This window comes from Aspergillus costaricaensis (genome assembly GCF_003184835.1).
Source record: "Aspergillus costaricaensis CBS 115574 unplaced genomic scaffold BO79scaffold_12, whole genome shotgun sequence".
Taxonomy (NCBI): domain Eukaryota; kingdom Fungi; phylum Ascomycota; class Eurotiomycetes; order Eurotiales; family Aspergillaceae; genus Aspergillus; species Aspergillus costaricensis.
In genome coordinates this window covers 559,908-577,030 of record NW_020291812.1, presented here as the reverse complement: position 1 = coordinate 577,030, position 17,123 = coordinate 559,908, and the positions used below count along the sequence as shown (strand labels likewise).

Sequence of the window (17,123 nt, the reverse complement as noted above, 5' to 3'; positions counted from 1 at the left end):
GTTCGAATCCATGATCTACGATCATAGAACGAGAACCCTCCCCATCCTAAACCTTCTGTACAGTAAGTGGGGGAAATGGATTCCATTCGACTCGTAACATCCTCAAACATGAATACGTGCCTCAATATAGGATGTATCACATGCCATTATTGTCTCTTTATCCCTGTCCCTACTGGGAGGTCATTACTATACTAGTACTAGTACTAGTTGTAGTAGTTGGGGTTAAGCGAGCTGCACTAATTATTAAGTAGTGATACTGTAGTAGTTAGTATTTACTGTAGCTGCTGCATGTATGTATGTATGTTTGTTGACTGCAGGATGAAATATGCCCGATTGCCATGGTTATTTCAAACTTGTCTTGCATGTTGGGTGGTTACGATAGGTTCGGATAATGATGTGCGGTGTAGGGGGGTGTTGTGTGTGAGTGTGAGGCAGAAGCAGGAGTAGGTGTGTGTGTGTGTAAGTGAGTAAGTAACTGTGTAGCCTCATGATTTACTCCGAGTCGGGTTTCTGGCTCCCTTGCTCTGTGCACAGGTTTAATCATGGGAGATGCAGGGTTGGTGGTGGTGGTGTTTCATTGGGTTTGGGTTATTTATAGAAGGGTAAGTGATATCTTGATTTGGGAGGGTGAATCCCAGAGAAGGAAATACTTATACAATCCCCTTTTGATGGAAGTAACAATTGGACGTAAATTTGGAGAGATGAATGAAATTCGGATCGACTGGACTCAAATACTATCTCTTTCGTAGTAGTGCTAGAACCAACCGGCAACTTCCTATGGTGTGACGCCAGCTTCCAGACCGTTGGGCGAAGCAGCAATGATTGGCTGAGGAAGGAAAAGCCTTGACTGCAACTTACGGCATACGATGTTATTCCGGCCCCGACACAACAGAGTCAGTGCCCATTATGGGTATTAGTCGGTGGTATTCTTCCTCCTCCCCCCCTGACTGCTTGCCGTCCCGCCCGTTACGCGGTTACGCATGGGAAATACAGGCTAGTCTGCTTTTGCTTTGCTCCTACCCGAAGGAGAGAGGTTGTTGTTGTCCCGTGCGGTGCCAGCAACCTTTTCTTTTCCTGCCGGTTCCATAGCTTACCTACCAGCTGCTTCTTACGCCCGATTATCTGTAAGTCGTTCAAGACAGGTGGGTTGGGCTTGCGTATAAATGGCCATCGGATGATACTTGCAGGTTCCAGATGATTCGCACCGGACACACAAAGCAGCATCCTTCCAACTAATAATAGCCCACCCGCAGCGGATCTGTCTTGGAAAGCAAACCTGGGAGTGGTTGCCGTCGACCCAAGGTCCGGTAGATTGAGCACTGTGCAGGACACACGGGTCAGGAGTTCAATTTATCAGGCCTTCCTGATTGTACAGCTCCAAAACCTCGCCCTCCCAAAGTGGAATTTTCCCATTCCCGGATGCGCATCCTATTGAATAGTAGATAGTCAATGGCTCCAGGGTTGGTTGGTTGGTTGGATTCGTTCCCCACGATCTTACTGACTTCGTACTGTAGTACACCTGACCCCCCGGGGAGAATGGTTTCGCATCTCTTATTAAGCTAGTGGTGTCCAAAAGATCTCGAGGGAGTTTAAGTTTGACTTTGGGGGATTTTCTTATTGCTTTTTTATTCGTTATGGACATGTCCGGTAAAGAAAAAAAAAAATATCACTGGTCCTGTTGCTAAGGTAGTAGGTAAGTACAGTAGTGACAGTTGAAATACTCCAGGGTAATTAGTTCGCAATGAAGTTCCGAGTAAAATAATGATGACTACTATGGAGCCGTTGTAATACGGAATGTAGCGGTTCTAGATAAGTGTGGGAGGGTGTAAACAATAGGTAACGCAGGGAAAGAACTCCAATTGATCATAGATAGAGAGGATGAAAAAGTGTCATATTTAAAAACCAAACGGTGTGCAATTAAACCGTCCATTGGGGAAAATAAAATAAAAGTGGGCGACAGGACAGCAGGACTAAAAGGATTGATTAACTAACTAGTTAGCCAGCCTTCCCATACAGTCAGTCAGTAAGTTAGGTTGGTTAGTTTAGTTTTGGAGCAAAGTAGAGAGAAGAGAAACCAGAGCCCCCCCTTTCTTTCTCGGACAGGGCCACCAAACAGTCTGGCTCCAACGACTAAACCACACCCCCATCACTCCGCAGGTCCCAATCGCTCTCCCTCTTTCCCCTGTTCCCTCAGTACGTATTCACTTCTCTCTTTCATCGTCCTTTTCATTTCTTCTCCCCGACTTTTGTTTTTTTTCCTGTTTCGTTTCGCATCATCTCCTCCACACCCTGCTTTTTTAGCTGTGTTTTTGAGATCCTCCTTGGGTTCCAGCTATAATCCCATCCCCTTGGCTCGTTATTGAACTGAACCTCACCCTTTTACCGGTGAATAATAGTATCCAGGTACGCAGGCTGGCTCCTCTATTTTCTGGCCCCCCTCCCCTCCTCCTCCCTACCTTCTTTTCTGCATCCCCACGGACCATACGTGGAATACGATTATCCTCCACGTTGCTGCTTCGATTATTGCGGCTTCCAGACCTTCCCCTTGACTGCTTCCTGCAAGGACTTTGTCGCTAACGAAGAAGGTACTACCTGTTCAGGGGAACTTCCTCATCGACGCTCGCTACCACCTGCTTCCTCTACGCTCGCTTCCCATATTACCTGCACACCCTTCACTTCCACAATGGGTAAGCTTGTCGCCCTGTACCCTTCCTTTCCTCGTCAACCTGCGATTTGAAAGAAACCACCCCCCCCTTTTCTACCTGCCACCAATTCCTCCCTATCGTGTCCGAAACCCGGCATCCTAGCGCGTTGTGATACCACCATGGCACGTTCCAGGAACCGGAGTGCGGATGGTCGCTCTCAAGGAGATTCGGAAGCTCCTCCAAGCTTCCTCCAGAAGGGCTCGCAGAGACCGAAGCGCCATTCGTTTTCGCCTGCCCTCGATCGCTTGTCTTCCGAAAGTGAACGACAGGATGATGAACCAGTTGCTGACTCTGCTTCGCACAATGTAGCTACACCACCCCCTGCACCGGTTGCCAATGGCACGCCCGTTTCGTCCTCTCCCCCCAGCAGCAAGCCCAGTTCGCCCTTCGTTGAGCGCAGTAACCCAATGGGCGCGGGAAACGCTCAGACCGTGAGCTCCAAGGACCCCAAGGCTGTTGCTCAAGCTGCTACGGATATGAAGAATGTCGTTCGCCGGAAGCTGACCGGCTACGTTGGTTTTGCCAACCTGCCCAACCAATGGCACCGTAAGAGTGTCCGCAAGGGATTCAACTTCAACGTGATGGTTGTTGGTAAGTGCCCAACCGGCGGGACCACGCAGAGCTGCAGTTTGTTCAATCTAATACACCACTAGGTGAGTCCGGCCTCGGAAAGTCGACTCTCGTGAACACACTCTTCAACGCCTCGCTCTATCCTCCTAAGGAACGCACCGGCCCCAGCCACGACATCATCCCCAAGACCGTTTCTATCCAATCTATCAGCTCCGATATTGAAGAGAACGGTGTCCGTCTCCGCCTGACCGTGGTGGACACCCCCGGATTCGGTGATTTTGTTAACAACGACGACTCGTGGCGCCCGATTGTGGAGAACATCGAACAGAGATACGATGCCTACCTGGAGGCCGAGAACAAGGTCAACAGAACCAACATTGTCGACAACCGCATCCACGCTTGCGTCTACTTCATCCAGCCCACTGGCCACTCCTTGAAGCCCCTCGACATCGAAGTCATGCGCAGGTTGCACACCAAGGTCAACCTGATCCCTGTGATCGCCAAGGCTGACACCTTGACGGACGAGGAGATTGTGGACTTCAAGAAGAGGGTAGGTTGACCCCTGATTCCATTTTATTTGTATAGTATGCTGATATAATCACTCTCAGATCTTGGCCGATATCCAGCACCACTCCATTCAGATCTTTGAAGGCCCCCGCTATGAGCTTGACGACGAGGAGACTATTGCCGAGAACCAGGAGATCATGTCCAAGGTCCCGTTCGCTGTCGTCGGTGCCAACTCCGAGGTTACGACCCCTGATGGCCGGAAAGTGCGCGGTAGAAGCTACCCTTGGGGTATCATCGAAGTCGACAACGAGGAACACTGCGACTTTGTCAAGCTGCGCCAGATGCTGATCCGCACCCACATGGAGGAGCTCAAGGAACACACCAACAACTCTCTGTACGAGAACTACCGCTCCGACAAGCTTACCCAGATGGGCGTGGCCCAGGACCCAAGCGTCTTCAAGGAGGTCAACCCCGCTGTCAAGCAAGAGGAGGAGCGTGCCCTCCACGAGCAGAAGCTCGCCAAGATGGAGGCAGAGATGAAGATGGTCTTCCAACAGAAGGTCGCAGAGAAGGAGAGCAAGCTGAAACAGAGCGAAGACGAACTATACGCCCGACATCGCGAGATGAAGGACCAACTGGAACGGCAACGTCTGGAGCTGGACGAGAAGAAGGCGCGCCTCGAAAGCGGGAGGCCAATCGAAAAGGAGCCGAAGCGAAAGGGATTCTCGCTTCGTTAGACGCACGCACGCATGACTGGTACCCCGATGCCTTTGCCAAGGGACTTACATCAAGGACCACCGAGGTTACGGATGGTCGTCGGAGGCACTCAGGTGGTTTTATGTTGATTTCTCCACGACTCCCGATTGACCGCACGCTCTTTCTAACCCGCCGCCTCTTTTCTCTTGTGTTTATTTGTTCTCACCCCCACACTCCCTCAAACCTCTACTTTTCTCGTATCTGCTTCCAGTAATGACTCTATTATCGACCGGGTGGATCGCAGAAGAAAAGACAGCCTTTGTTTCTTTTTTCTCTTCTTCAGCCGAAACCAACCACGATTGTGGCCGGAACACCGGAGCTGAATCCAGCTTGGTGATAATGTCTGGATGCTCCCGTGCTTCTGGTCGTGGAATCGCAAGACGACGCACGGGGTGACGGCCTGGAAGACCGCTTTGGGTTCGGAATTCACTGCTTCATGTCCACCATTCGCTTCTTGTTATGTACTTTTGCCTACGCTATACCTTGTTCCCGTCCGATTTCCTATTCCCCGTTGTGGCCTGGTACTCCTACTTTTTATTCGTCTTCGGTACACTTTTTTATTTTTTTGCCTCCTTTACACCATTTTAGTGAGATCACCCACCCCTGACCATCTTTTTATTTTCTGGACGTTTTTCCTTGTTCCTCTGCTGTTTCTGTGCGCTAGTTGTCAATCTGAAGTGTTATTGAAGAGCGAACGATACGATAATGGAAGCGGGAGGTGTATGAGCGAAGAAAGCAAGACGAAGCTGGAGGTGCTTCGATCGGTTGTGATGTATTGTTCCATGGCCATCTGGGTGCGACAGCAGCAGAGCTCATTCGACGAAAGGCGTATTCAGTAAGAAGCGTGTAGGGTGGATATATGCCTACTGTGATATAGTAATTTCAATTTCAAGACAATCGAGCAGTGTCCAGCTCAACACCTAGAAATGTGTGGGGGGGCAGCTTTGTCGCTCACGATGAATCCCCATATCTGCTCGTATTCAAAAATAGGATATTAGAGTATCGTCTGTAGTTGCTCATGTTTTGGATACTGCTGGATGCTTCTTGAGGAACCGATTTTGCTAAGCATAAAAGCCCTCAGTGACCGGAAGATCAAATCAGTAGAATCAATCAACAATCCGGATACCTACTAACCAACAATTACCCAGAATAGAATTGCACACGACCTGGGGAAGAGCTCGCCTGGATCATGACATCGATAAGCTTTTTTCCACCGACGGTTGTGTTGCATCATTGCGGGCGGGCGACGTCACGGGAGTGCGGCTGATGCTCGAACGAACCAGTTGACCGAGCGAGACTACTAGGCTGAGTAGGACTAAAAGTAGTAGCTTCTTCCCTCAGCTGGCAACTTACTCTCTCCAACTTGCACCAGAACCGCCGCCGTTCGTTCCCTTCAAGGCCAAAACCCACCGCCGTCCCCGCCCAGCCTCCCTTCCCAAGTGGATATCCATCTGCTTCCACCGCTCAATTAGTTTCCCCGATATTCTTTCTTCGTTCCTTCTCCTCCTTTTCCCTTTTCCCTCCTCATCTACTATTGCTGTTGGCTGCTCCATTGCCGCACCGTCGTTCCACTCCCCGGTATCTCGGCCCTTTCTTACTACTAACCAACGACCCTCCCTACATTCCTGCTTCTTCATCCGACTTCCCGAGACAAGCGATCGCAATGGCCCCTGCTCCGCCCGCTAATCTGCCTCTGCCTGAGAGACTCAAGGCTTTGGCTCAAACACTGCAGTATGTGTCGCATGTCCCGGAACTGACGGCTGGTACTGACGAGGTCTCCTCTACTTAGATTTGCTTGGTTCGCTGGGTAGGTTATAGCTCCGCCCTATTTCGCACTGTCTGTTCTTTTTGGCGACGTTGCATCATACAATAAAACCGCGGTCTTGGGCCTGTCCAGCAGGACTTGCCCACCGCATCATCCCTCAGCAGCTCTCGCTTTGAACGGTCGGACCGAGCATATTCGCTAACGCATCATAGGCATGTGACGCTTCTCCTCTCGGTTTTCCGCTATGTCTTGTCCTACATTACGTTCAACTACTACTCCTCGTCGGCGCAGGTAGCTTACCGCCTTGCGTTTGTTTCCGCTGCCGCGACATACGGAATTGTGGTGTACAAGGGACACATTGCCCGTGGCCGTCTCCAGGGCAGTGTTCCCAACATTGCGCTGAAGCTGGCTGGTGATGAAAATGTCCAGTACCTCGGTAAGTGATGGCGATCAAATAGCGAAGACAATGATACTGATAAGCGTAACTAGGTATGGCTTTGGTCTGGCTCTACTCGCGCCAGATCCCGTTGGCTCTGCTTCCTTTCAGCGTCTACTCCATCTTCCATGTTGCGACTTACACTCGTGCCCACCTGATTCCCACCATTCAGGGTCCCGCCCCTGGTGCCCCGGCCTCTCCCGCTTCTCCTAGCGGTCCTAAGCCCGCCGCCAGACCTTCTCCCTTGGCCGATACCATTGGACGGTTCGTCAAGCAGTACTATGACGCCAGCATGCACCTGGTCGCACAGCTGGAGATGTCTCTTCTCTTCCGTTTGGCCGTCGGCATCCTCACCTTCTCCAAGGGTAGCTTTGTGCTGTTCTTCTTCTACCTGGCCTTTTTCCGCGCCAGATACTCCCAGAGCTCCTTTGTGCAGCAGGCGGTCCGCCACTTCATCGCGAGAGTCGATGCTTCGGTTTCTCACCAGAGCACCCCCCCTGCGGTTCGCCAGGGTTGGGAGTCTTTCAAGGCTGCCGTGGGCCAGGCCTACGAGGCTACCGATCTCAACCGTATGAGCTCCGGTGCTGCGAAGAAGCCCCAATAGAGGGCCATCAGGATTGGTTTAGGACGTTCAGGATTACAACGGAATTGGTGAACTGCCCCGTGATTCTACGTGCATAGGATTTTTGGGAGCCGTTTGTTCTGGACACCGATCATTGAGACTGATGTGCCAGTAATGAATCTCCATGGCCAGCGATGTCGCCCTGGCCGAGGAGCACGGCCCTTTGATGAACAATGAAGGTTGTGAATAGTGGAGGCGAGACGAAGTGAGATTTGGGAGTAGCATCCGGGATGGTACTTTTAATTGCTCGGGGGAAGAACGCGGAGGAAGGTTACGTGAAATGTCTCAGCAAGTTTTTTCTGTCCTTGAATACGTCTCATTGTTATATATTCCAATGCGACAGTATAATGTTAGTGGCTGTCGTACTCTGCCTTCCCACCGGATTATGAGGGATTAGTAGGATGGGAAGTAGCCTATGGCGAGCGTCGGCGTCCGGCGGGTCCGATTAGACTTCCGATCGAGCGCGGAATTGTGATGCAGTGGCCACGGCTCAGTCAGCGCGTAAGCAACGCAGCGATAGGCGGATTGCCCGGCGGAAGCTTTAAGAGACAGATGCCTGAGGCTGCGATTCTAACTCGGACGGCGGAGAAAACAGGAAACCGACCGAAATTTTGGGGCCTCCCGGACGCTGGCGATGATGCCCGAAAGATCTTTTTTTATCATCGAGAGGTGCGATGCTCCCAACTCCCCTCTCCCGACCAGTGTTGGCAACATAAATTCCCCCGGAATCCACCTCTTCTCCCGCCTTGCTCTACGCCCAGTTCCTCTCGACTGTCATCCCATTCTTGTCCGGGGTGGCGTCCTTCCGTTAAACCACAGTCGCTCGCCGCATCCCAACCCCCGTGGTCTGGTCCGCACCACGATCCGGTGGGTTGCGGTATCCTTGCAATGAGCTTGACGTCGCGCTTCTTGGGCCTGTTCACGACGACAGAGACACCGTCTACCGATCCCCCTTCTCCTGCGTCGGCCTCTCAGTTCCCCAATGTTGCTCCCGCTAGCAGCGACCATGTCTTTCATTCCGCCGGTCCGATAAGCGCATCCAGCGACCATAATGCTCAGAAGGCTACGTCCCTTGCGGATGAGGAGGAGCCTCGGCCTCCCTATCTACATGTATGTTTGTTGGTCTCGTGGAGTGCGACTGTTTGACAAGCTTTGTCTTGATTGCATATAACCTCAGCTGTATTCTGACCATTGTTGCTTGGATAGGCCATGCTGGCTGGAGGTACCGGTGGTACCTGCGGTGACATGCTCATGCATTCGTTAGATACGGTTAAGACTCGACAGCAAGGCGATCCCCACTTCCCTCCGAAATATACCTCTATGACCTCGTCGTATGCGACCATTTATCGACAAGAGGGATTCTTCCGTGGTCTGTACGGTGGTGTGACGCCGGCGCTGTTTGGGTCTTTCCCTGGAACGGTCATCTTCTTTGGTGTCTACGAGTTCACCAAGCGGAAGATGATCGACTCTGGGATCAACCCCAATATTGCGTACCTGTCTGGAGGTAAGGGTGTTTGCTGCTTCGCCATGGGTGGGCGATACTAACTCGATCGCCGCTAGGTTTCTTCGCCGACTTGGCTGCCTCCATCGTATACGTTCCCTCCGAGGTTTTGAAGACGCGGCTGCAGCTGCAAGGACGCTACAACAACCCGCATTTCAACTCGGGATACAACTACCGCTCGACCACGGATGCTCTACGCACGATTGTTCGCCAGGAGGGTTTCTCTGCCCTCTTCTACGGATACCGGGCGACCATCTATCGTGACCTTCCCTTCTCGGCCCTGCAGTTCGCATTTTACGAGCAAGAACAACGGTTGGCGAAGGAATGGGTGGGCTCGCGAGACATTGGACTGCCTTTGGAAATTATGACTGCGGTTACGGCTGGTGGAATGGCAGGTGTGATGACTTGCCCGATGGACGTGGTCAAGACGCGGATCCAGACGCAGCAGAACCCGGAAAGCTTGAGCTCGACCAAGTCGGCGGGTGAACCTGCGTCGACGAAGGAGAGCCCGCGCCAGCATACGTCATCGCACACGACGTCCACCCTGCGCACCCACTCGCGACCCATCTCGACGTCTGGAGCATCGACGTCGGTCGCGCCGCCCGGGGCTCCCCGTCTGGATACCTCGTCTTTCTTCACTGGCTTGAAGATGATCTACCAGACCGAGGGCATTGCGGGGTGGTTCCGCGGAGTCGGACCCCGCGGAGTGTGGACCAGCATTCAAAGTGGAACAATGCTGGTCATGTACCAGTACCTTTTGAAGAAACTGGAAGCTTACCAGGGGGTGGAAGACCTGAGCCCTTTGTGAGGGTAAGCTTCTAACTTGCATTGAAGATTTGGCATCTGCGAGCCGATAGTGAGGTTACTATCAGCGGGTGTCTGGGACACACGGTGGGGTGTCCGCTGTAGATAAAAAGAAAAGAGCGCACCACAACCGGAGCATGAGCATGAGCATGAGCATGAGCATGAGCATTATAGACGGCTATGTTGGAAGGGTGACCGGACGGGAGTGGTATGATTTTTACTTTGTTCTTTCTTCTTTTCTTTCTTTTCGGCTTCTTTTTCTTCTAATTATTGGATTCCCATTCCCCTCCCGTCGTTTTCCCCGCATGTTGAGAGCTTCCATGATTGCATGATCGGGTGGTTGTGGTTCAGGGCGCGCATTTTGTTTATAGGAGGAAGGACATCATCTCATGTACGGATACTTTTACATTGATAGACATTAGACAAGGGCTGGTAATGAAGCATTGTATATTATTCTTCAAGAGAGAGAGAGAGAAGAGAGTTTGAGTAGAACCAGAGTTAATTACTGGCAGCAACAACAATAACAAAGCGATCGACAAAGAGAAACCCGCCAGTTGCCGAGGGGCGCGAATGAGAAAAAGTAAACAAAAAGCCGGATGCGGTCAGAGCAGCAACCGGACTGGATTGGCTCCTCCGCCGCTGTGACCTCACGAGATGCTCGCTGAACTGCGACTGATTCACTCCCTCTTCTTAGTCTGGCTCTGGTTTCTACTCGCTGGTACTACTACTACTCCTCTCCTGTTCGCCTGTCTCTTGTTTACTACCTTACCTTGTTTACCTTTCCCACCACTACTACTACTTACTTCCTTCTTCCTTCCTCCCTATCTTTCCCTATCTATATACCCTTATACTATCTACCCACCCACCTATCTTTATCCCTTGCACTTGTGCCACTGGTCGCATGGTCTAACGTGGATCCCGTACCCGCGCGAATCGTCATGCCTACCGGATTGCCTTATTTGCAGAAACTGCGCAAGCCCCAACTTGCAGAATGGGCTGAGCTCACTGACCTCCAGGAGTAAGCAGCTCCCCATGTCCATAATGACTGGCGCTGCGCTGTGGGCGCGCGCGCACACACACACACCCTCTCTCCCTCTCTTCTAACAAAGCAATAGCTATGAGGACCTCACCAAACCAGACCTCGCTGCCGCTCTGGACAGCCATCTCCAAGCCAATGAGTCCATCTTCAAAACCGACGCGCGTCTGGCCGATTACTACCGGCGACTGTCGCAATCCCCGCGCGTGCACTCCCCCACCAAGAGAGCCCCCAAGGTTGAAGCCTCTCCAACGCCGGATGAAGCTCCTCGATCTGTGCGCCGCAGGCAGGTGAAGGCCAAGGTGGAGCGCGAGCCTACGTATGATACCCCGCGCACGATAACTTCTCACTGTCGCGACTTTTTTTTGGCCTCAATTTCGCTAACTTCCCCACAGAGAGGAATCTGAACCCCAAACTCCCGGGCAGGTGGTGGGCGTGCAGCCGCCAACGATGTCATCGCTGGTGTCGGAGCTACCGCCCTCGCCGGCCGTGGTTACCGACGTGATTGATCGCCAGACAGCCGCGTGGGGCAAGTCCGTTAGCGAACTGTGGTCGGAAACGGGTGTGCACGAGCGTACCGAGTCGCTCCGCTCCAACCTTAGCAGCGTCAAGGCCTTTGGCACGTTGATATTATCGGTCGAAGCCCTTAACGTGTTGCGGGCTGTTGTGCCCTGGAATTACGTGGGCACTGTTCCTATGCCCCCGTGGACGCATCTCTCGGACTTAAAGATCGCCATTCCGGACATTTTCATTCTGGTCGAGGGGCATTTCTGGGCTGTTGTCTCGCTGTGGGCGTTGATTAGTGCGGCGCTGCCCTTTACTGTCGCGTACTTTTTCAATCTGAGCTTGCAGGCCGCGCAGGCTGGGTCGCAGGTTCGTCGCGGTCGCGCTGGTGTGCATGCGAGCTTCGATCCGTTGAGCTTCTATATCGCCAAGGCGGTTATCACGTATTTAGTCTACACGGAGCAGTTCACCTTCTGGGGTGCTTATCAGGGGTTGACGATTGATCGGTTGGAGGGGTCTGTTCCTTGGGGATTGAATGGGGCGTTGGCGGGGAGTGCTATTGGAGTGATTGGGACTTTGTATGAGGCGATTCTGAGAAAGTGATGTATAGTTGGCAGCGGCAGTGGTAAGTGGACAGAGTACAGATGATGAGGGTTAGAGGTGTGATTGGGGTGTTGACTGAGTATTCTTGCCTTTTGGCTTCGTTTTGGTTTCTTCTATCTATGTTATCCTTGGTTGTTTCGGGTCAGGGGCGTATCAGCGGACTGGACTGCTGTTACTGCTATACTTTGAGGGCGATGGGCGCTGTAGTATTGCTTGATATGTTTAAGTCTAAATGTTAGGATGAATGAATACCAACATCTATACCAGCCACCAATCCAACCTATCCAACCACATAAAATAATCTAAGAAGATGATGATGATGAACGTTTAAACCTCCCCGCCAACTCCACCGTAAACAACACCGCTCCCCCAGCACTAACCTCCACCTCCTCCGCCCGAATATGATTACTCGTACTAATCTGGCCCCCGATTTCCGTTTCCCAGGATTCCACATCCCACTGGAATCCTTTCGTCGTGATCCTCTCCGGTCCAGAGAGTGGGATAATGCCGACGTTTTCTTCCAGTAGATACTCTTCTTCTTCACCGGAGGTAGTAGAGACAGATAAATCAGCCCTCTTCACCCCAGGAGTACGAATCACATTCTTCCCCGGATGTAAGATAAACGTGATACTTTCCTCCGAGACGAGATATAATGCGCCCTCATTCCCATTCTTCCCTTCCTTCCTATCCCCTTCGGTAGAAGAAGAGGAAGAAGGAATGGTAGAGTTAGAATACAAATGATGTATCTGTGAGAATGCCTGATCGACGCGGCCGCCGAGACCGCCGAGGATTAGTATTGACAAGCTATCACTTTCTTTGTATTGTTGGTGGGTGGTGGATGATGATGAGGATGATAAGATTTCGGCAGTGTTGGCGCGAATATATCGCAATGCTTTGGTGAAATCGGTACTGTAGTCGTCGTGGTGGTAGATCACGTTTACCCCGTGCGACTCGTAGTGGGACTTTATTGTTGGGTGGATGGAGTCGAGGTCGCCGATTATGGTGGTGGGGTGCTGTTTCATATATTAGTATTGTTTCTTGGGAATTGGTGGTGGTGGTGGTGGTGATGTGAGGAGGGTAGGGTAGCATTGTATAATACAAGATTTTACGTAGACATATGTGCAAATGAAACTCCATATAAATGCATAGCCATATGCATATACAGATACAGGGGTAGTAGTTATAGCCCAGGGCATGTGCATGTTGAAGAGGGTATACATACATCTACATCCTCTCTCCCCCGCGCTTTCATCATCTCGTAGAAGTGGTTGGCGCCGCCGTCGGCGCAGACGGTTGTTAGTGCTATCTTCTTTTCAGTATTTATCTTCCGGTATAGCATCTGTGTATAGAGTGTGGTATATACCATGCTTTTGTAAAACATCATATGCTCTCTCGTTGATTGGATGGTTGAGGATGAGCAGGGCGTAGGGACTCGAGGGAAGGCCTTCTTCCGTTCGGAAGAATTGGGTTGGGTCCCAGGTCATTAACCTTGTAGGTGCCATGGATAGTTGGGTGGGTATATGAGGAGATTCAGTAGTAGATATATGCAGATGAATGGATTTATTATTGTTAGTAGTCGGTAGTTATGTTACTAGGAAGTGGAAGATAAGATATGGTGGGGTGAGAGGGAGGGGGTGTGTTTTGGGTCCCGCGAAAATTTGGTAGAGTTCGGTGATAACAACTTTCTCCGTTTATAAGAGTGTCCTTGGGGTTCTGATGCTGATATAGTTTCTTGATTAGTAGATTAGATACTAAATGTGCACGCGATCCCTACTACCCCTCAGTGATCTTCTATCATGGATGACTAAATACTTTCAGGGAGGTTATTGGTGGTGTGCTTGCATATCATTCAGTCATAGCATCGTCAACTACTTACAAGTACTAGTGCTATATGTGAAAATCAAATTGAACAGAAATATTGCATCAATACTCACACTCCTCCAGCCTCATCATGATCTCCAAATGTCCATACTCCGCCGCCCACACAAATGGCGTCTTCATAAACGAATCCACCGAATGGGCATTCACCTCCTCGCGATCCAACAGCAACTCCACAATCCTCTTACTCCCAGCCTCTGCCGCATAAGACAGTGGTGATCGCGCCGTCTCATCACTCCACTCCGCATCAACATCCTCATCCGCGAGCAGCAACCGCACAATCGCCTCATTCCGATACTCCGCCGCATATGACAATGCTGTTCGCCGGAAAATATCCACTTCATTTGGCCGAACATTCCTGTTCGCCAGCAAGATCTTCACTAACCCCTCGTCCTGCTTCTTGGCTGCCCACACCAGCGGCGTGAAGTAGAAGTAGTCCAGCATGTAGCTGTTGAAATCACCCCGCTCGAGCAGCAGCTTGACGAGCCAGTGGTTCCCGTATTGTGCGGCACATACTAAGGGGATCTTCCAGTTGTTATTCTGCACGTTGACGTCTAGGTCTTTCTTGCTGAAGAGAGCTCGCGCGAGTTGTCGCGATGGACCTTGGTCTTTGGCCAGGATGTGCAGAAGAGTGTCCCCGTTGGCTTCCCGCGTCATGAGCTGCTTGGAGGATAGTCGATGGATGAGCTCGGGGGCGGAGAAGAGGAGCATGTATTGCTCGACTGGTCTGCAGAGGCCGAAGAGGAGGAGCAGGATCTCCAGTGGGACTTGACTGGGGATACTGACTGTGAAGCATTAGTTGTTTAGTATCGATGAGGAATTATTCTTTGAGGTAGAATCCTTACTAGGTGCCATCATCTTCTGTCCAGTATACATCTTCATGTCTTGTGTACTGTGTAACCTCTATAAAGTCAGGATTGTAGATCGGACTGCAGACCGGAGTAGACAATGAACTTCAACAGACTGAATACATACCCTCTGGGGGCATCTCTCTTATCTACATGATTTCAGCTCAACTACTCGGTATAACCAGATGACACTAAAATGAGGAGAAGCATCCCATCCATGCAATTCAGCACTGGCAGCACCAACAGCGTATCGCGCCCCCCTCTGATTGGTCAATCCGGGGCGGACCAGCAGAACAGCCCAAACAGGCAAGAACATCCCTGCCTGAGGCATCCAGCGTCAAATCGAGGTGGTGGAATTGGTTTGCATCTCCATCTCCATCTCTCATCCCCCGTCCACCTCCATCCACTCCCATCCGTTGGTTTCCCGCCCAATTCATGCCGCTCGCCTCGCGGTGATACCCCCCTCCTCTTCCTCTCCTCTTTACCATCACCTCCCTTAATTGTCAATCCCAACTTCCCCCACTCTCACCCGCCATGTTTCGCTCCGCACCTCGAGCTATCCTCCGCGCACCGGCCGTCGCAGTCCGTGGCCCGGCTGCCAGACGATTGATAAGCACCAACACACCCGCCGACTCCAAGCCGAGGAGTTGGAAGAGCACCGCTGCCCGCTTGGGTCTGGCCATTGGCGCTGTCTACTACTACAACACGAGCCCCTACTTCGCTCAAACCCCGTCCTGTACGTTGTTGCCGTTGCCCGTTGCCGCTGGGTTTTTTCCTACCGCATGCATGGCGGTTCGCCGTCATGCCTCGGAAGAGAGAAAGAAATTCATCACACCACCCCCATCCTCCCATCAGACCAGTTCAGCTAGCTAATGATGCAGTCTCTCTTCTCTCGCAATCTAACTCCGATTCCGCCGAAGCCGAATCTTCTCTCACCATCGACTCCATCAAGCCCAAGATCCGCGAACAGAAGCAGAAGAAGTCTGCTCCCGCTCCCACTCCTGCTGCCCCCGAAGCCCCTCAAGATGATGCGCAACAACCCTCCCCCGAATCTGCTTCGATGATGTCCCCCGAGGAGCTTGAGGCCGAGGCCGGCCAGGAAGGCGCCTTCAACCCCGAGACCGGCGAGATTAACTGGGACTGCCCTTGTCTGGGCGGTATGGCTCACGGACCCTGCGGTGAGGAGTTCAAGGCTGCTTTCAGCTGCTTCGTGTACTCCTCTGAGGAGCCTAAGGGTATTGACTGCATTGAGAAGTTCAAGTACGTAAACTCGTCTCCGAACCATAACCATGGAATGCATTACTAATGCGGGGAACCACTACTTAACAGGGGCATGCAAGACTGCTTCAGACTACACCCCGACGTGTACGGCGCTGAGCTCGAAGATGACGAGGAGGCTGCTGCTGCTGCTGCTGCCGTTCCCGCTCCCGAGGCCGGTGACGAGCAGCCCGTGACCGCCGCTCAGATCGAAGCTGCCTCCCACCCCGAGGAGAAGCGCGCCCATGCACAGGAGATCAACGCCCAGACGAAACAGGAACTCGCCGAGAAGGGTGAGCTGGCTGAGGCGGAGACCTTGGTGCCCAAGGCGGCTCACGATGCTGTTCCCCAGACGGAGAAATAAGCAATGAATATACCATATGGCAGAGTTTGGAAGATGCAGCATTGGAATATCGAAGAACAGGAAGCATATGTGATTTGAATAAATAGAAGAAGAATGTTGGGAGATGTATAAGATCGGGCAAGCCAGTGTATTACTATATGCATGCATGATTTCTTTTTTTCAGCTCATATTTATACCCGCTCGTCCACTCGGTCTCTTCTCTTCCCATTTCCTTCGTTCATTTTATTTCTCCGTTACTCTGTTCGGTGATATTCTTCTGCTCTTCTTTACCTCCTCTTCTCCCTATCTCTGCTCCCATCTCCAGTCTGACTCTGACTCAACTCATTGATTGATTGATTGATCTACCAGCATCTCCCACCATCTCTATATCCTATTTTCCTTTCACCTTTTTTTCTTGAGTCACACTGTATCTAAGTAACTGACTGCCCCTGCACTGCACCTGTACTTGTACTTTTTCTTTTTCATGTTTAGCATCTCGGTCCAAAAGAGAGGGGAGAGGGAGAGCGGAGTAGATTGAATAGACATAGATGATTTCAGTTCCATCCGATTTATTCTTGATTTAAGTAGGGTAGTAAGTAGCAACTGATTTACATTCTGATTTGATTTCTAATTTAAGTGGCTGGCTCATGAGAGTGAGTGATTGTGTAATGGATGTATGTGGCATTTCCATGGCAGGTAATGGATTGAATAGATCACGTCTCCTCACATCACGTCCATCTATCTCCCTTCTGCACTAGCCAGCTGGGGGTAGCCAGTTGGAGGAGATTAGTAGAAGAAGCTGGGATTAGGACGGAATATAATCATGCCGTGCCCAGGGAGACTCTTCTATCTCCCTATAACAGTTGTTCTGTGTCGGGGAGAACCACACACAAAGTTAGGAATGATCACTGTGTTGAACAGATGACCTGTTTGCTATGCTTGGGAATGCATGCGACATACCCATTCACTTCCACATCACACCGCCGAT

The 17,123-nt window shown here is 51.4% G+C and overlaps 8 protein-coding genes across 8 annotated transcripts; 6 read left to right on the top strand and 2 right to left on the bottom strand.

The window, feature by feature from the left end:
- Positions 1-2,824: 2,824 nt before the first annotated feature.
- Positions 2,825-4,519, top strand: aspB (septin AspB; the record flags this gene model as incomplete). Its single annotated transcript, XM_025686032.1, has 3 exons — positions 2,825-3,296; positions 3,359-3,825; positions 3,884-4,519. 3 exons carry the CDS (start codon positions 2,825-2,827, stop codon positions 4,517-4,519), a joined length of 1,575 nt encoding a protein of 524 aa, XP_025540759.1.
- A 183-nt stretch (positions 4,520-4,702) lies between these two features.
- Positions 4,703-5,663, top strand: BO79DRAFT_9338 (uncharacterized protein). Its single transcript, XM_025689818.1, has one exon. It carries the CDS (start codon positions 4,886-4,888, stop codon positions 5,375-5,377), a length of 492 nt encoding a protein of 163 aa, XP_025540758.1. The 5' UTR covers positions 4,703-4,885; the 3' UTR covers positions 5,378-5,663.
- Positions 5,664-5,906: 243 nt separating this feature from the next.
- Positions 5,907-7,733, top strand: BO79DRAFT_171436 (uncharacterized protein). Its single transcript, XM_025679578.1, has 4 exons — positions 5,907-6,269; positions 6,328-6,345; positions 6,516-6,739; positions 6,793-7,733. Exons 1-4 carry the CDS (start codon positions 6,202-6,204, stop codon positions 7,341-7,343), a joined length of 861 nt encoding a protein of 286 aa, XP_025540757.1. The 5' UTR covers positions 5,907-6,201; the 3' UTR covers positions 7,344-7,733.
- Positions 7,734-8,050: 317 nt separating this feature from the next.
- On the top strand, positions 8,051-10,099 carry BO79DRAFT_244797 (putative mitochondrial carrier protein). Its single transcript, XM_025685416.1, has 3 exons — positions 8,051-8,471; positions 8,568-8,865; positions 8,922-10,099. The coding sequence occupies exons 1-3, from the start codon at positions 8,250-8,252 to the stop codon at positions 9,668-9,670; spliced, it is 1,269 nt and encodes a 422-aa protein (XP_025540756.1). The 5' UTR covers positions 8,051-8,249; the 3' UTR covers positions 9,671-10,099.
- A 272-nt stretch (positions 10,100-10,371) lies between these two features.
- BO79DRAFT_286878 (uncharacterized protein) lies at positions 10,372-12,077 on the top strand. Its single transcript, XM_025688518.1, has 3 exons — positions 10,372-10,684; positions 10,782-11,021; positions 11,098-12,077. Exons 1-3 carry the CDS (start codon positions 10,605-10,607, stop codon positions 11,807-11,809), a joined length of 1,032 nt encoding a protein of 343 aa, XP_025540755.1. The 5' UTR covers positions 10,372-10,604; the 3' UTR covers positions 11,810-12,077.
- Positions 12,078-12,111: 34 nt separating this feature from the next.
- BO79DRAFT_193173 (thiamine diphosphokinase) lies at positions 12,112-13,378 on the bottom strand (the record flags this gene model as incomplete). Its single annotated transcript, XM_025680958.1, has 3 exons — positions 13,173-13,378; positions 13,032-13,111; positions 12,112-12,822 (listed from the first exon to the last, which is right to left on the bottom strand). The coding sequence occupies exons 1-3, from the start codon at positions 13,309-13,311 to the stop codon at positions 12,112-12,114; spliced, it is 930 nt and encodes a 309-aa protein (XP_025540754.1). The 5' UTR covers positions 13,312-13,378.
- A 354-nt stretch (positions 13,379-13,732) lies between these two features.
- Positions 13,733-14,563, bottom strand: BO79DRAFT_171424 (ankyrin repeat domain-containing protein; the record flags this gene model as incomplete). Its single annotated transcript, XM_025679577.1, has 2 exons — positions 13,733-14,472; positions 14,533-14,563. The coding sequence occupies 2 exons, from the start codon at positions 14,561-14,563 to the stop codon at positions 13,733-13,735; spliced, it is 771 nt and encodes a 256-aa protein (XP_025540753.1).
- Positions 14,564-14,931: 368 nt separating this feature from the next.
- On the top strand, positions 14,932-16,341 carry BO79DRAFT_9293 (coiled-coil-helix-coiled-coil-helix domain-containing protein). The gene is made up of 3 exons (XM_025689817.1): positions 14,932-15,271; positions 15,417-15,795; positions 15,865-16,341. Exons 1-3 carry the CDS (start codon positions 15,070-15,072, stop codon positions 16,154-16,156), a joined length of 873 nt encoding a protein of 290 aa, XP_025540752.1. The 5' UTR covers positions 14,932-15,069; the 3' UTR covers positions 16,157-16,341.
- The last annotated feature ends 782 nt before the right edge of the window (positions 16,342-17,123 follow it).

Bases quoted from the DNA above. Each gene is read 5' to 3' on its own strand.
- BO79DRAFT_244797 (XM_025685416.1), top strand. From the start codon at position 8,250: ATGAGCTTGACGTCGCGCTTCTTGGGCCTGTTCACGACGACAGAGACA. The intron at 8,472-8,567 runs GTATGTTTGTTG...TTGCTTGGATAG, and splicing joins CTCGGCCTCCCTATCTACAT to GCCATGCTGGCTGGAGGTAC. The intron at 8,866-8,921 runs GTAAGGGTGTTT...GATCGCCGCTAG, and splicing joins TATTGCGTACCTGTCTGGAG to GTTTCTTCGCCGACTTGGCT.
- BO79DRAFT_171436 (XM_025679578.1), top strand. From the start codon at position 6,202: ATGGCCCCTGCTCCGCCCGCTAATCTGCCTCTGCCTGAGAGACTCAAG. The intron at 6,740-6,792 runs GTAAGTGATGGC...AAGCGTAACTAG, and splicing joins TGAAAATGTCCAGTACCTCG to GTATGGCTTTGGTCTGGCTC.
- BO79DRAFT_286878 (XM_025688518.1), top strand. From the start codon at position 10,605: ATGCCTACCGGATTGCCTTATTTGCAGAAACTGCGCAAGCCCCAACTT. The intron at 10,685-10,781 runs GTAAGCAGCTCC...ACAAAGCAATAG, and splicing joins GAGCTCACTGACCTCCAGGA to CTATGAGGACCTCACCAAAC. The intron at 11,022-11,097 runs GTATGATACCCC...ACTTCCCCACAG, and splicing joins AAGGTGGAGCGCGAGCCTAC to AGAGGAATCTGAACCCCAAA.
- BO79DRAFT_9293 (XM_025689817.1), top strand. From the start codon at position 15,070: ATGTTTCGCTCCGCACCTCGAGCTATCCTCCGCGCACCGGCCGTCGCA. The intron at 15,272-15,416 runs GTACGTTGTTGC...CTAATGATGCAG, and splicing joins CTTCGCTCAAACCCCGTCCT to TCTCTCTTCTCTCGCAATCT. The intron at 15,796-15,864 runs GTACGTAAACTC...ACTACTTAACAG, and splicing joins GACTGCATTGAGAAGTTCAA to GGGCATGCAAGACTGCTTCA.
- BO79DRAFT_9338 (XM_025689818.1), top strand. From the start codon at position 4,886: ATGCTCCCGTGCTTCTGGTCGTGGAATCGCAAGACGACGCACGGGGTG.